At 38.7% G+C, this 16,651-nt stretch overlaps 2 protein-coding genes across 3 annotated transcripts in view; both read right to left on the reverse strand.

The window, feature by feature from the left end:
• LOC306993517 (putative C-type lectin domain family 20 member A) overlaps nucleotides 1–16,651 on the reverse strand; it is a 431,197-nt gene that overhangs the window by 177,359 nt on the left and 237,187 nt on the right. The window lies entirely within an intron of this gene.
• On the reverse strand, nucleotides 1,406–8,052 carry LOC306994388 (uncharacterized protein). Its single transcript, XM_079604811.1, has 2 exons — nucleotides 6,565–8,052; nucleotides 1,406–2,611 (listed from the first exon to the last, which is right to left on the reverse strand). The coding sequence occupies exons 1-2, from the start codon at nucleotides 8,023–8,025 to the stop codon at nucleotides 2,201–2,203; spliced, it is 1,872 nt and encodes a 623-aa protein (XP_079460937.1). The 5' UTR covers nucleotides 8,026–8,052; the 3' UTR covers nucleotides 1,406–2,200.

The raw sequence follows: 16,651 nt of genomic DNA on the forward strand, positions 1-16,651 counted from the left end.
ATATTTTAGATGACAGACGTTTATTTTAAACGTAAATTAATCCCATATTATAGTTGCTGTTGAAGTGTCAGACATTGGAGTATAAAGTCTGATTCTGTTATAACTCTTGTATGATACTCAACAACAAAAAAGGCTCAATTGAGAAAATTAAGAAATATTGTACGGTAAATAATACTTTTGAGTATAAATAAGTGTGGTTATAGTAATATTGAAGAAGTCAAACTCACCCGAGCCATCGCTTGTCTGGATGTAATATCCTACACACAGGTTAAGCTGCAGGTCCCTTCATAAACTTCTGTGAAGTCCTGTTCTCCTCAAAATCAGTGTTTTTATCAGCTGCGAGTCACATGACACAAACCACATAGTTGTCACTCTGAGTGGTTTTTTCTTTATTACATTCCATCTTTAGCCAAACTGGATATACGTACTTATACAACAATGCATTCCTCGCTGAGCATGCTGTATGGAAATATCCCATTGAGAGCTAAGTGAACAGGGTGTGTTTCGCTGGTGTGTGTGTTTGCAGGTGCGTTAGTTCACATGATTACATCTATAAAACAGCCAATAATGCTGTAGGCTGCTTTATCACTTGTAAAGCAGTGTATATTACGTTTATTGCTCATTTGTTTAATTTAAGTGATCATCATATAATGTGATACCTATTTCAAAAAGTCAAACATGTCTTTCCAAGCCTGTATTATTTCTTCTGTAGAACACACTGGACCTCATTGGCTTTCGTCATATAGATATTGAAAGTTGAAGTTGATCGATACCACTTGTATATATACACACTTGCATAGTTGATGTATGATCACTGGTGTATGATCTGGGGTCAAAAATCATCTCTTCTGTCTTTTTTTTGTTTAAAACAAGATCAGAAGAAACAAAAGAAGTGGAAAAATGGAGAACAAAACAGTGTTTAGAAAAATCCAAGATGGCGGGTTAAATCAAGGCAAGCAGAATTTGGAAAGCTTCAAGAGACTTCATCTGGTCATGTGCTTTTGTTGTCGGCGAGATGAATAACTGCAAGTTGTTCTGCAGGTTTTCAACATAATGTTATCATAGCATCCAATCCATGTGAGGTTTTCCCAGAAGACGATTCTTCAATTTAGATTCCTCCAAGTTGTTCTACAGGTATCATACTCACCCTTGTGAAACCTCATCAAACCCTCAGATTAAGCAGCTCTTATAAACGTGCCTTAGGAAAAACACGACTGGTGTGCATCTTGAGACAAAACAATTACACGGACATAAAGATAAAAAAGCTCTAACGTGTATTTTAGTCTGGGACTTAAGCCTGTCTGAGAAACCAGGGTATGTCTACAATCTAAGTGTAATCTGTGAGTTGTTTGCATATCCGTCTATCTATCTGCTAAGTGACTGAAGTCAATCAGAATGTGCTTTTCTCTTGAAAAAATACTTTACATTTTATTCATTTATTAAATTAGTGGATGCTTTTATCCAAAGCTACTTACAAATGAGGAAAATCACAAGCAATTTGTCGTAGGAGTCAACAATATTCATACACATTTTTAAAGTATAAACAAGATTCCACTGAAAAAAAATAGTGTAGGATTTACTTGTACATTCACAGCTAATAAACTAAGTAAAGTAATTACTAAATTAAGTAAATTTAACTGATAATAATAATAATTACAAAGAAACTGCAAATAACACAATAAATGAGATGGGAAAGACTGGATTAGTATTGTCTTGTGAAACACACTCCAGTTATGCGTTTTATTCACAACTTTGAAAAGGTTGAAGGTGGAATGTAGAAAAGAGAAATGTTGTCTGGTTTTAGATTGTCTGTGTTGCATGACAGGCTTTAACATAAAACTGTATCACTATAACCCTAAGACAGTGCTGTAGATCAATATATTAAACATATTTCTACATTTGATACATATCATATTTGATAAATTGTTGAAATGGAAGTTAGTCTTCACGCAACATGAAACCGGTTCTTAAAAATGTGTTTCCCGTTTCACTTGTTTTTGTTTTGGTCTTTGCGTGTTTGTTTGTTGGGTTGTTATAAGCACTTAGTCATCTGACTGACGTTGAAATAACTGGAATAGTCTTCGCTGTGTGTTCAGATGTCTGTCAACATCTCCGCTAGTTCATTGTCAATCTCTTACCGGTTCTTGGCTGTTCTGCACAAAGAGTGAGTTAGAAGCTCTCTGGATTGCACACTTCACCTTTAAGTGTGTGACTGTGTCATGGTCTTGACACTGGTCATGATTGTGACTTGGTTTACCAGTGGGTAATTAAAGGTAATCATTTTAAACATGGGTTCCTGTTGTGAGTTATCAACGTTTCCTTCTCTGGTGATGGTGTTTTGTGATGGTGAGTCTGTTAGATCTGCTGGTATTGAAGACTTGTGGTTTGACAAGGTCCCTGTGATTGTAGTCGGTTCCGATTCGGGATCGTTTAGCCCTGGTTGAATGGATAAACCCAAAGTTGAGTCTCGGTGTTCATAAGCTAATGTGGTGTTCACAGGTTCAGGAGAAGAGATTGAGTCATCGCTTTCCTGAGTGGTTGGAAATATTGCGGATGTGTCCATTGATATTGGCTTGGGATCAGGTGTCACTGCTTGTCCTGAAACTGTTCCCTGTAAAGAAAATGAAAATGGTTGAGTTACAACATATTGTAGGGTAAAAAAAGGTTTAACACGCATTGTATTGTATTAGGACTTAAAACAATAACGATAATGATCACATTAATTTTTCCCTCAATACATTTTTCCTTTGAGATCCAATGGAAAGCGCTTGAATTGAGCCAAGAAGATGAATGTCTCAGAGATTTAAACTAGTTTACAGCCAGAAGAAACCGTGTTGACAGACACTGTGTGCAACCATACAGTCAATAACATCATCATTTACCATGTGTCAGAAATGTGGGATATTCATATCGAATTGTATTATATTATTAATGAAGATGTATTACATGTATTAAAGGAGTAATTTAATATGATTGCTTTTTGTGATTAAACAGTGTGCATGTACTAGATGTAGGCTAGGGGCGTGTGGTCCATTAAGCTGCAAATGCTCTGCATACTCAAGCCATGTATGATTTACATTCATTTAAGTTATAGTTATAGTATAAGTTGCTATAAATTCCCTCGTTTGATCTGTACAATAAAGCTTGATACAATATCGGTAATACATATACGTCTGTCATTTATTTATTTGCCAAACGACTGTAATTGTCTCTAAATCTCTGCGTTACGGAGGGTTTTGGGTACAGCGGCAGTATTACCGTATTCTACGCTCTGTTGGTGTCGTCATTGTTGGCCCGTGTTCTCATTGGTTTGCTGGCATATGGGGGATTTCATGCACAAGGAAAGCTTTCTGCAAGTCGCTCGCCCCTGAGGAAAAATGTGTGCATTTTTTGGGGGCCATATCACCACGCCCTACATTGTATGTAATTTTAGTGTGTAGCGTCATTTATGGTGAAAGTTATTAAAAGGACATCGGAAACAAAATCCGCACTCATCGAAGAGATGGTGGGAGTGGAGGACGAAGAGACCGCTGCCAGTGCATCAGTGGTTGGAGACGAAGGGCAAGCGGTGGTGCCACATGCAGCAAAGAAAAAGACTCTTGGAGACCTGCCGAAGTCACGGACATCCTCCGCGTCAGCGCCCGTACCCAAGAGAGCGCGAGCAGATAACGAGCCACCGCCAATCCACTGTCCTGGTGGCGCGATAATAAGTCTAGATTTCCGCTGCTGTCCAAAGTCACGCGCAAATATATGTGTGTTTGTGCAACGAGCACACCGTCAGAAAGGGTTTTCAGTGCCGCGAGGAATATTGTTACCCCCATGTGATCCTCCCTGAAACCTCATAAGGTTAATATGTTGGTTTTTCTAGCGCTGTTTCCTTTCAAATTCGTTGACGGTTCAGTAATATTTAGTTTATTCTCTGTATTTTCACTTAGGCCTACACATTGTTTTGATGTGATGGTTTAGAATTCTTTCGTTTTTAAAATTAGAAAAAGGCATTTTCTTATTGCTTGGTTTCATTTAGAACTCTTTCATTTATTTTCTTTTTTAAATTGGAAAAGGCTATTGAGCCACCCATAATAACCTCAAGGGATATTTCTTAACAGCGAAAGCCCTACCCAGAAGTCCCTGTGGGATGCACCATGTGATTATATATTATTTGTTCTTATTTATTTGCATTTTTATCATCAGTATTGCACATTACAGTGTTTATTTATTTATTTACATTTTCTGGTGTTTAGCTTGCAATGTGTAATATGTTTTTATTACCTTAGAATGAGTCATTTATATCTACATAACCGCGGGCACCCCCTTCTATGAAGATCGACATATTGTGACGTCATGTGTCTACCGTAGCCGACAGTGAACACACAGCGCTACAGAATGCGTTTCGTCACTAACTTGAATGAGAAGCAGCAGAAAAAGATGCAGCAGAATTTCATACAGACTTAATAAATATGAAAAAATGATCTGTGAGATGTCTACTTTTTATGTGTCCACTTACAATCAAAACAAAACGTTGGGCTTTTGTAAAATAAAGAAATTAAACAGGGTGTGCTTTCTGCCTCTCTGTCTCCTGAACTTTTTTTTTCTTGAGCACGTCTCTAAACATAAACAAAACTCAGCGAATACTTGTCACACATTTATGAGCTCTATATATTTATAAACATTTAAGTGTGTAGTTTTAAATGATCTGATTCAAAACGAAAACAAATATTCTCTGTTTAAGTAATTTGTATAAAACCAACAAGATATCCAGGTTCTCAAACCTTTGCTCATTAGTTTTAATGTGACCACACCCACACGCGCAAAACATATAGAGATGCAAATCGTCCATGTGTCGCGCGAACGCGTCCATTACCCCAACAACAAAGCGGCGCCAAACTTCATCAGTCCTCTGCTGTTCGTCGAGTTTGGAAGACACGCTGTGAGATTATTGGATTTACATCAGAAGAAGAAGAACGCGATTTGAAGACAAGAAAGATTTTAAGGTAAGAATTATATTAGTTAGTGTTATTGTTGCATAAACTTCATATTGGCATTGAACTGTTGCTCGATGCTTCAGTGAATGTTCCCTGCACGCGCTGTGAGAGTTTGAGTCAGTCGCGCGACGTGCGTTTGAAAAGCAAAACGCACCATGATTTTACTCCAATCTCATTTTATAACGTCATATCGATTGTAAACATTTGAAGTAACATATGATAATCAATATGTTTTCCTCTAGTGTAGTGTTACTGAAGTGTTCCTTTTTAACGATGCCTGCTATACTATTGTTCTTATTATTTTATTCAGCCCTGCAGGTAGCCTACAAGGCACAACAAATATATATATATATATATATATATATATGTATATGTGTGTGTGTGTGTGTGTGTGTGTGTGTGTGTGTGTGTGTGTGTGTGTGTGTGTGTGTGTGTGTTGTGTGTGTGTGTGTGTGTGTATTTTTTAAATTTTAAAAAGGAATTTTAACCAGAACAAATCTAAAATGTATTCCCAAAATCATGCAGTTTCTCTTGATATCAGCATGTTCACAGGTTTTTTATATAGATATATATATTTTTTTTAGGTACCCGTCCTGCTGACTTCAACATGAGCATGAGGAGGTAAAGTGAAAAATCAAACACCTGGGAAATGACAGGTATGCACTATGTTTCAGGAATGGCACAAATGTGTGTGACTGGTTAAGTCTCTGTCTATAGCTCAGTGTGTTAAATAATGTGCTTTTTTTGCCATGTGTTGTGTATCTTTGGATTGTTGTGTTGTAAATAAATCCAAACAATCAAAAAGCCATTCTTTTTTAAATCTCCTCATTCTTTGTGCAAGGTTCCTCATAATGATAGGCCCTGAGAGCTCCTAATAGGAGCTCCTTATCTCTCTCAGCTGTGAAACACTCAATATTCATGGGTGGTTAACGCCTACTCGCATAAAGCTTTCTTACACAAGACATGTCTTACAAATTTTAAATCAATATATTGTCTTAACTGAATGAGTAGTCAAGGTGATTTTCACATAGTTTAGGAGCAAATATTCTAGGCTACGTGATACAATTTTCAAAAGTCTTTTGAAGAAATAATCAGTTTGGGTTTCTTGACCTCATTTCAGTGACAGTGACAACTGGAGTTGTTATTGTCATTTTCATAAACCGCGCATAAATGTTATTATCTCAAAACAACAAAATTTTACATACATGCTGCTGACATATTAATGTAGCAGAGTTTGTGCTGAATGCAGTGTAATAAGACTTTAGCCATGAAAATGTCACAAGTAACAGAAATAAGCACAGATGTTAGAGCATGTCAGAACACCTCCAGGACCCAGAAAACACCTCAGACCCCAGAGGGTTAATGTATTTTCCATTATTTTAGTGTCATGTGTGTTAGTCTGATGGTGTTTTGTCTTTGTGTGTGACCGTGTGCACAATCTATGTTTTATGGATAGGCCATGTAACTTTCTATTTTACAACCTGTATTATATTCTGAAAAAGTCTAATGCTTGGTCACACACCTCAGCCATTAAAAGTACAGTGTAGCTTGTGCTTTGCTTGTGCTGTGTAGAAAGAAGTACCTGCGTTTGCAGAGGGTTGGTAACCAGCACATGCATTGTAGATGTTCCCTGTAGAGTTGATGTGCTGAAACCAGTTACAGATGTTTGTGAGGGCTCTCGGATGCTGAGTTCAGTCGTAGTTGTAGTTGTATGTTCAGTTGTAGATGTTGAAGGAGTTGTGGTCATTTCTTCAGTTGTAGATGTTGAAGGAGTTGTGGTCATTTCTTCAGTTGTAGATGTTGAAGGAGTTGTGGTCATTTCTTTAGTTGTAGATGTAAGTTGTGTTGTTGATGTTAGAGGGGCAGTAGTTATAGTTGTATGTTCTGTTGTAGATGTTGAAGGAGTTGTGGTCATTTCTTCAGTTGTAGATGTAAGTTGTGTTGTTGCTGTTAGAGGGGCAGTAGTTGTAGTTGTATGTTCTGTTGTAGATGTTGAAGGAGTTGTGGTCATTTCCTCAGTTGTAGATGTAAGTTGTGTTGTTGCTGTTAGGGGGGCAGTAGTTGTGGTTGTATGTTCTGTTGTAGATGTTGAAGGAGTTGTGGTCATTTCCTCAGTTGTAGATGTTGAAGGAGTTGTGGTCATTTCTTTAGTTGTAGATGTAAGTTGTGTTGTTGCTGTTAGAGGGGCAGTAGTTGTGGTTGTATGTTCTGTTGTAGATGTTGAAGGAGTTGTGGTCATTTCTTCAGTTGTAGATGTAAGTTGTGTTGTTGCTGTAAGAGGGGCAGTAGTTGTGGTTGTATGTTCTGTTGTAGATGTTGAAGGAGTTGTGGTCATTTCTTTAGTTGTAGATGTAAGTTGTGTTGTTGCTGTTAGAGGGGCAGTAGTTGTGGTTGTATGTTCTGTTGTAGATGTTGAAGGAGTTGTGGTCATTTCCTCAGTTGTAGATGTAAGTTGTGTTGTTGCTGTTAGAGGGGCAGTAGTTGTGGTTGTATGTTCTGTTGTAGATGTTGAAGGAGTTGTGGTCATTTCTTTAGTTGTAGATGTAAGTTGTGTTGTTGCTGTTAGAGGGGCAGTAGTTGTGGTTGTATGTTCTGTTGTAGATGTTGAAGGAGTTGTGGTCATTTCTTCAGTTGTAGATGTAAGTTGTGTTGTTGCTGTCAGAGGGGCAGTAGTTATAGTTGTATGTTCTGTTGTAGATGTTGAAGTAGTTGTGGTCATTTCTTCAGTTGTAGATGTAAGTTGTGTTGTTGCTGTTAGAGGGGCAGTAGTTGTGGTTGTATGTTCTGTTGTAGATGTTGAAGGAGTTGTGGTCATTTCTTCAGTTGTAGATGTAAGTTGTGTTGTTGCTGTAAAAGGGGCAGTAGTTGTTGTTGTATGTTCTGTTTTAGATGTTGAAGGAGTTGTGGTCATTTCTTCAGTTGTAGATGTAAGTTGTGTTGTTGCTGTAAGAGGAGCAGTAGTTGTAGTTGTATGTTCTGTTGTAGATGTTGAAGGAGTTTTGGTCATTTCTTCAGTTGTAGATGTTGAAGTAGTTGTGGTCATTTCTTCAGTTGTAGATGTAAGTTGTGTTGTTGCTGTTAGAGGGGCAGTAGTTGTAGTTGTTTGTTCTGTTGTAGATGTTGAAGGAGTTGTGGTCATTTCTTCAGTTGTAGATGTAAGTTGTGTTGTTGCTGTAAGAGGGGCAGTAGTTGTAGTTGTATGTTCTGTTGTAGATGTTGAAGGAGTTGTGGTCATTTCCTCAGTTGTAGATGTTGAAGGAGTTGTGGTCATTTCTTTAGTTGTAGATGTAAGTTGTGTTGTTGCTGTAAGAGGGGCAGTAGCTGTAGTTGTATGTTCTGTTGTAGATGTTGAAGGAGTTGTGGTCATTTCCTCAGTTGTAGATGTTAAAGGAGTTGTGGTCATTTCTTCAGTTGTAGATGTAAGTTGTGTTGTTGCTGTTAGAGGGGCAGTAGTTGTGGTTGTATGTTCTGTTGTAGATGTTGAAGGAGTTGTGGTCATTTCCTCAGTTGTAGATGTTGAAGGAGTTGTCGTCGTTTCTTTAGTTGTAGATGTAAGTTGTGTTGTTGCTGTTAGAGGGGCAGTAGTTGTGGTTGTATGTTCTGTTGTAGATGTTGAAGGAGTTGTGGTCATTTCTTCAGTTGTAGATGTTGAAGGAGTTGTGGTCATTTCTTCAGTTGTAGATGTTGAAGGAGTTGTGGTCATTTCCTCAGTTGTAGATGTTGAAGGAGTTGTGGTCGTTTCTTTAGTTGTAGATGTAAGTTGTGTTGTTGCTGTTAGAGGGGCAGTAGTTGTGGTTGTATGTTCTGTTGTAGATGTTGAAGGAGTTGTGGTCATTTCTTCAGTTGTAGATGTTGAAGGAGTTGTGGTCATTTCCTCAGTTGTAGATGTTGAAGGAGTTGTGGTCATTTCTTCAGTTGTAGATGTAAGTTGTGTTGTTGCTGTAAGAGGGGCAGTAGTTGTGGTTGTATGTTCTGTTGTAGATGTTGAAGGAGTTGTGGTCATTTCCTCAGTTGTAGATGTTGAAGGAGTTGTGGTCATTTCTTCAGTTGTAGATGTTGAAGGAGTTGTGGTCATTTCTTCAGTTGTAGATGTAAGTTGTGTTGTTGCTGTAAGAGGGGCAGTAGTTGTAGTTGTATGTTCTGTTGTAGATGTTGAAGGAGTTGTGGTCATTTCTTCAGTTGTAGATGTAAGTTGTGTTGTTGCTGTTAGAGGGGCAGTAGTTGTAGTTGTATGTTCTGTTGTAGATGTTGAAGGAGTTGTGGTCATTTCTTCAGTTGTAGATGTAAGTTGTGTTGTTGCTGTTAGAGGGGCAGTAGTTGTGGTTGTATGTTCTGTTGTAGATGTTGAAGGAGTTGTGGTCATTTCTTCAGTTGTAGATGTAAGTTGTGTTGTTGCTGTAAGAGGGGCAGTAGTTGTAGTTGTATGTTCTGTTGTAGATGTTGAAGGAGTTGTGGTCATTTCTTCAGTTGTAGATGTTGAAGGAGTTGTGGTAATTTCTTCAGTTGTAGATGTAAGTTGTGTTGTTGCTGTTAGAGGGGCAGTAGTTGTAGTTGTATGTTCTTTTGTAGATGTTGAAGGAGTTGTGGTAATTTCTTCAGTTGTTGATGTAAGTTGTGTTGTTGCTGTTAGAGGGGCAGTAGTTGTTGTTGTATGTTCTGTTGTAGATGTTGAATGAGTTGTGGTCATTTCTTCAGTTGTATATGTAAGTTGTGTTGTTGCTGTTAGAGGGGCAGTAGTTGTTGTTGTATGTTCTGTTGTAGATGTTGAATGAGTTGTGGTCATTTCTTCAGTTGTAGATGTAAGTTGTGTTGTTGCTGTAAAAGGGGCAGTAGTTGTGGTTGTATGTTCTGTCGTAGATGTTGAAGGAGTTGTGGTCATTTCTTCAGTTGTAGATGTAAGTTGTGTTGTTGCTGTTAGAGGGGCAGTAGTTGTAGTTGTATGTTCTGTTGTAGATGTTGAAGGAGTTGTGGTAATTTCTTCAGTTGTTGATGTAAGTTGTGTTGTTGCTGTTAGAGGGGCAGTAGTTGTGGTTGTATGTTCTGTTGTAGATGTTGAAGGAGTTGTGGTCATTTCTTCAGTTGTAGATGTTGAAGGAGTTGTGGTAATTTCTTCAGTTGTTGATGTAAGTTGTGTTGTTGCTGTTAGAGGGGCAGTAGTTGTGGTTGTATGTTCTGTTGTAGATGTTGAAGGAGTTGTGGTCATTTCCTCAGTTGTAGATGTTGAAGGAGTTGTGGTCATTTCCTCAGTTGTAGATGTTGAAGGAGTTGTGGTCGTTTCTTTAGTTGTAGATGTAAGTTGTGTTGTTGCTGTTAGAGGGGCAGTAGTTGTGGTTGTATGTTCTGTTGTAGATGTTGAAGGAGTTGTGGTCATTTCTTCAGTTGTAGATGTTGAAGGAGTTGTGGTCATTTCCTCAGTTGTAGATGTTGAAGGAGTTGTGGTCATTTCTTCAGTTGTAGATGTAAGTTGTGTTGTTGCTGTAAGAGGGGCAGTAGTTGTGGTTGTATGTTCTGTTGTAGATGTTGAAGGAGTTGTGGTCATTTCCTCAGTTGTAGATGTTGAAGGAGTTGTGGTCATTTCTTCAGTTGTAGATGTTGAAGGAGTTTTGGTCATTTCTTCAGTTGTAGATGTAAGTTGTGTTGTTGCTGTTAGAGGGGCAGTAGTTGTAGTTGTATGTTCTGTTGTAGATGTTGAAGGAGTTGTGGTCATTTCTTCAGTTGTAGATGTAAGTTGTGTTGTTGCTGTTAGAGGGGCAGTAGTTGTGGTTGTATGTTCTGTTGTAGATGTTGAAGGAGTTGTGGTCATTTCTTCAGTTGTAGATGTAAGTTGTGTTGTTGCTGTAAGAGGGGCAGTAGTTGTAGTTGTATGTTCTGTTGTAGATGTTGAAGGAGTTGTGGTCATTTCTTCAGTTGTAGATGTTGAAGGAGTTGTGGTAATTTCTTCAGTTGTATATGTAAGTTGTGTTGTTGCTGTTAGAGGGGCAGTAGTTGTTGTTGTATGTTCTGTTGTAGATGTTGAATGAGTTGTGGTCATTTCTTCAGTTGTAGATGTAAGTTGTGTTGTTGCTGTAAAAGGGGCAGTAGTTGTGGTTGTATGTTCTGTCGTAGATGTTGAAGGAGTTGTGGTCATTTCTTCAGTTGTAGATGTAAGTTGTGTTGTTGCTGTTAGAGGGGCAGTAGTTGTAGTTGTATGTTCTGTTGTAGATGTTGAAGGAGTTGTGGTAATTTCTTCAGTTGTTGATGTAAGTTGTGTTGTTGCTGTTAGATGGGCAGTAGTTGTTGTTGTATGTTCTGTTTTAGATGTTGAAGGAGTTGTGGTCATTTCTTCAGTTGTAGATGTAAGTTGTGTTGTTGCTGTTAGAGGGGCAGTAGTTGTGGTTGTATGTTCTGTTGTAGATGTTGAAGGAGTTGTGGTCATTTCCTCAGTTGTAGATGTAAGTTGTGTTGTTGCTGTTAGAGGGGCAGTAGTTGTGGTTGTATGTTCTGTTGTAGATGTTGAAGGAGTTGTGGTCATTTCTTTAGTTGTAGATGTAAGTTGTGTTGTTGCTGTAAGAGGGGCAGTAGTTGTAGTTGTATGTTCTGTTGTAGATGTTGAAGGAGTTGTGGTCATTTCCTCAGTTGTAGATGTAAGTTGTGTTGTTGCTGTTAGAGGGGCAGTAGTTGTGGTTGTATGTTCTGTTGTAGATGTTGAAGGAGTTGTGGTAATTTCCTCAGTTGTAGATGTAAGTTGTGTTGTTGCTGTAAGAGGGGCAGTAGTTGTGGTTGTATGTTCTGTTGTAGATGTTGAAGGAGTTGTGGTCATTTCTTCAGTTGTAGATGTTGAAGGAGTTGTGGTCATTTCTTTAGTTGTAGATGTAAGTTGTGTTGTTGCTGTACGAGGGGCAGTAGTTGTAGTTGTATGTTCTGTTGTAGATGTTGAAGGAGTTGTGGTCAATTCCTCAGTTGTAGATGTTGAAGGAGTTGTGGTCATTTCTTTAGTTGTAGATGTAAGTTGTGTTGTTGCTGTAAGAGGGGCAGTAGTTGTAGTTGTATGTTCTGTTGTAGATGTTGAAGGAGTTGTGGTCATTTCCTCAGTTGTAGATGTAAGTTGTGTTGTTGCTGTTAGAGGGGCAGTAGTTGTGGTTGTATGTTCTGTTGTAGATGTTGAAGGAGTTGTGGTCATTTCTTCAGTTGTAGATGTAAGTTGTGTTGTTGCTGTAAGAGGGGCAGTAGTAATGGTTGTATGTTCTGTTGTAGATGTTGAAGGAGTTGTGGTCATTTCCTCAGTTGTAGATGTTGAAGGAGTTGTGGTCATTTCCTCAGTTGTAGATGTTGAAGGAGTTGTGGTCATTTCCTCAGTTGTAGATGTTGAAGGAGTTGTGGTCATTTCTTTAGTTGTAGATGTAAGTTGTGTTGTTGCTGTTAGAGGGGCAGTAGTTGTGGTTGTATGTTCTGTTGTAGATGTTGAAGGAGTTGTGGTCATTTCTTCAGTTGTAGATGTAAGTTGTGTTGTTGCTGTAAAAGGGGCAGTAGTTGTGGTTGTATGTTCAGTTGTAGTTGTTGAAGGAGTTGTGGTCATTTCTTCAGTTGTAGATGTAAGTTGTGTTGTTGGTGTTAGAGGGGCAGTAGTTGTGGTTGTATGTTCTGTTGTAGATGTTGAAGGAGTTGTGGTCATTTCTTCAGTTGTAGATGTAAGTTGTGTTGTTGCTGTTAGAGGGGCAGTAGTTTTGGTTGTATGTTCTGTTGTAGATGTTGAAGGAGTTGTGGTCATTTCCTCAGTTGTAGATGTAAGTTGTGTTGTTGCTGTAAGAGGGGCAGTAGTTGTAGTTGTATGTTCTGTTGTAGATGTTGAAGGAGTTGTGGTCATTTCCTCAGTTGTAGATGTTGAAGGAGTTGTGGTCATTTCTTTAGTTGTAGATGTAAGTTGTGTTGTTGCTGTAAGAGGGGCAGTAGTTGTGGTTGTATGTTCTGTTGTAGATGTTGAAGGAGTTGTGGTCATTTCTTCAGTTGTAGATGTTGAAGGAGTTGTGGTCATTTCTTCAGTTGTAGATGTTGAAGGAGTTGTGGTCATTTCCTCAGTTGTAGATGTTGAAGGAGTTGTGGTCATTTCCTCAGTTGTAGATGTTGAAGGAGTTGTGGTCGTTTCTTTAGTTGTAGATGTAAGTTGTGTTGTTGCTGTTAGAGGGGCAGTAGTTGTGGTTGTATGTTCTGTTGTAGATGTTGAAGGAGTTGTGGTCATTTCCTCAGTTGTAGATGTTGAAGGAGTTGTGGTCATTTCTTCAGTTGTAGATGTAAGTTGTGTTGTTGCTGTAAGAGGGGCAGTAGTTGTGGTTGTATGTTCTGTTGTAGATGTTGAAGGAGTTGTGGTCATTTCTTCAGTTGTAGATGTAAGTTGTGTTGTTGCTGTTAGAGGGGCAGTAGTTGTGGTTGTATGTTCTGTTGTAGATGTTGAAGGAGTTGTGGTCATTTCTTCAGTTGTAGATGTAAGTTGTGTTGTTGCTGTAAGAGGGGCAGTAGTTGTAGTTGTATGTTCTGTTGTAGATGTTGAAGGAGTTGTGGTCATTTCTTCAGTTGTAGATGTAAGTTGTGTTGTTGCTGTAAGAGGGGCAGTAGTTGTAGTTGTATGTTCTGTTGTAGATGTTGAAGGAGTTGTGGTCATTTCTTCAGTTGTAGATGTTGAAGGAGTTGTGGTAATTTCTTCAGTTGTAGATGTAAGTTGTGTTGTTGCTATAAGAGGGGCAGTAGTTGTAGTTGTATGTTCTGTTGTAGATGTTGAAGGAGTTGTGGTAATTTCTTCAGTTGTAGATGTAAGTTGTGTTGTTGCTGTTAGAGGGGCAGTAGTTGTAGTTGTATGTTCTGTTGTAGATGTTGAATGAGTTGTGGTCATTTCTTCAGTTGTAGATGTAAGTTGTGTTGTTGCTGTTAGAGGGGCAGTAGTTGTAGTTGTATGTTCAGTTGTAGATGTTGAATGAGTTGTGGTCATTTCTTCAGTTGTAGATGTTGAAGGAGTTGTGGTCATTTCTTCAGTTGTAGATGTAAGTTGTGTTGTTGCTGTTAGAGGGGCAGTAGTTGTGGTTGTATGTTCTGTTGTAGATGTTGAAGGAGTTGTGGTAATTTCTTCAGTTGTTGATGTAAGTTGTGTTGTTGCTGTTAGAGGGGCAGTAGTTGTAGTTGTATGTTCTGTTGTAGATGTTGAATGAGTTGTGGTCATTTCTTCAGTTGTAGATGTAAGTTGTGTTGTTGCTGTTAGAGGGGCAGTAGTTGTAGTTGTATGTTCTGTTGTAGATGTTGAAGGAGTTGTGGTCATTTCTTTAGTTGTAGATGTAAGTTGTGTTGTTGCTGTTAGAGGGGCAGTAGTTGTAGTTGTATGTTCTGTTGTAGATGTTGAATGAGTTGTGGTCATTTCTTCAGTTGTATATGTAAGTTGTGTTGTTGCTGTTAGAGGGGCAGTAGTTGTAGTTGTATGTTCTGTTGTAGATGTTGAATGAGTTGTGGTCATTTCTTCAGTTGTATATGTAAGTTGTGTTGTTGCTGTAAGAGGGGCAGTAGTTGTAGTTGTATGTTCTGTTGTAGATGTTGAAGGAGTTGTGGTAATTTCTTCAGTTGTTGATGTAAGTTGTGTTGTCGCTGTTAGAGGGGCAGTAGTTGTTGTATGTTCTGTTGTAGATGTTGAATGAGTTGTGGTCATTTCTTCAGTTGTATATGTAAGTTGTGTTGTTGCTGTTAGAGGGGCAGTAGTTGTTGTTGTATGTTCTGTTGTAGATGTTGAATGAGTTGTGGTCATTTCTTCAGTTGTAGATGTAAGTTGTGTTGTTGCTGTAAGAGGGGCAGAAGTTGTGGTTGTATGTTCTGTCGTAGATGTTGAAGGAGTTGTGGTCATTTCTTCAGTTGTAGATGTAAGTTGTGTTGTTGCTGTTAGAGGGGCAGTAGTTGTAGTTGTATGTTCTGTTGTAGATGTTGAAGGAGTTGTGGTATTTTCTTCAGTTGTTGATGTAAGTTGTGTTGTTGCTGTTAGAGGGGCAGTAGTTGTTGTTGTATGTTCTGTTTTAGATGTTGAAGGAGTTGTGGTCATTTCTTCAGTTGTAGATGTAAGTTGTGTTGTTGCTGTTAGAGGGGCAGTAGTTGTGGTTGTATGTTCTGTTGTAGATGTTGAAGGAGTTGTGGTCATTTCCTCAGTTGTAGATGTTGAAGGAGTTGTGGTCATTTCTTTAGTTGTAGATGTAAGTTGTGTTGTTGCTGTAAGAGGGGCAGTAGTTGTAGTTGTATGTTCTGTTGTAGATGTTGAAGGAGTTGTGGTCATTTCCTCAGTTGTAGATGTAAGTTGTGTTGTTGCTGTTAGAGGGGCAGTAGTTGTGGTTGTATGTTCTGTTGTAGATGTTGAAGGAGTTGGGGTCATTTCTTCAGTTGTAGATGTAAGTTGTGTTGTTGCTGTTAGAGGGGCAGTAGTTGTGGTTGTATGTTCTGTTGTAGATGTTGAAGGAGTTGTGGTCATTTCTTCAGTTGTAGATGTAAGTTGTGTTGTTGCTGTTAGAGGGGCAGTAGTTGTGGTTGTATGTTCTGTTGTAGATGTTGAAGGAGTTGTGGTCATTTCTTCAGTTGTAGATGTAAGTTGTGTTGTTGCTGTTAGAGGGGCAGTAGTTGTGGTTGTATGTTCTGTTGTAGATGTTGAAGGAGTTGTGGTCATTTCTTCAGTTGTAGATGTAAGTTGTGTTGTTGCTGTTAGAGGGGCAGTAGTTGTGGTTGTATGTTCTGTTTTAGATGTTGAAGGAGTTGTGGTCATTTCTTCAGTTGTAGATGTAAGTTGTGTTGTTGCTGTTAGAGGGGCAGTAGTTGTGGTTGTATGTTCTGTTGTAGATGTTGAAGGAGTTGTGGTCATTTCCTCAGTTGTAGATGTTGAAGGAGTTGTGGTCATTTCTTTAGTTGTAGATGTAAGTTGTGTTGTTGCTGTAAGAGGGGCAGTAGTTGTAGTTGTATGTTCTGTTGTAGATGTTGAAGGAGTTGTGGTCATTTCCTCAGTTGTAGATGTAAGTTGTGTTGTTGCTGTTAGAGGGGCAGTAGTTGTGGTTGTATGTTCTGTTGTAGATGTTGAAGGAGTTGGGGTCATTTCTTCAGTTGTAGATGTAAGTTGTGTTGTTGCTGTTAGAGGGGCAGTAGTTGTGGTTGTATGTTCTGTTGTAGATGTTGAAGGAGTTGTGGTCATTTCTTCAGTTGTAGATGTAAGTTGTGTTGTTGCTGTTAGAGGGGCAGTAGTTGTGGTTGTATGTTCTGTTGTAGATGTTGAAGGAGTTGTGGTCATTTCTTCAGTTGTAGATGTAAGTTGTGTTGTTGCTGTTAGAGGGGCAGTAGTTGTGGTTGTATGTTCTGTTGTAGATGTTGAAGGAGTTGGGGTCATTTCTTCAGTTGTAGATGTAAGTTGTGTTGTTGCTGTTAGAGGGGCAGTAGTTGTGGTTGTATGTTCTGTTGTAGATGTTGAAGGAGTTGTGGTCATTTCTTCAGTTGTAGATGTAAGTTGTGTTGTTGCTGTAAGAGGGGCAGTAGTTGTAGTTGTATGTTCTGTTGTAGATGTTGAAGGAGTTGTGGTCATTTCTTCAGTTGTAGATGTAAGTTGTGTTGTTGCTGTAAGAGGGGCAGTAGTAATGGTTGTATGTTCTGTTGTAGATGTTGAAGGAGTTGTGGTCATTTCCTCAGTTGTA

The sequence above is a fragment of the Phoxinus phoxinus genome (genome assembly GCF_949152265.1).
Source record: "Phoxinus phoxinus genome assembly, chromosome: 2".
In the NCBI taxonomy this organism is placed as follows: domain Eukaryota; kingdom Metazoa; phylum Chordata; class Actinopteri; order Cypriniformes; family Leuciscidae; genus Phoxinus; species Phoxinus phoxinus.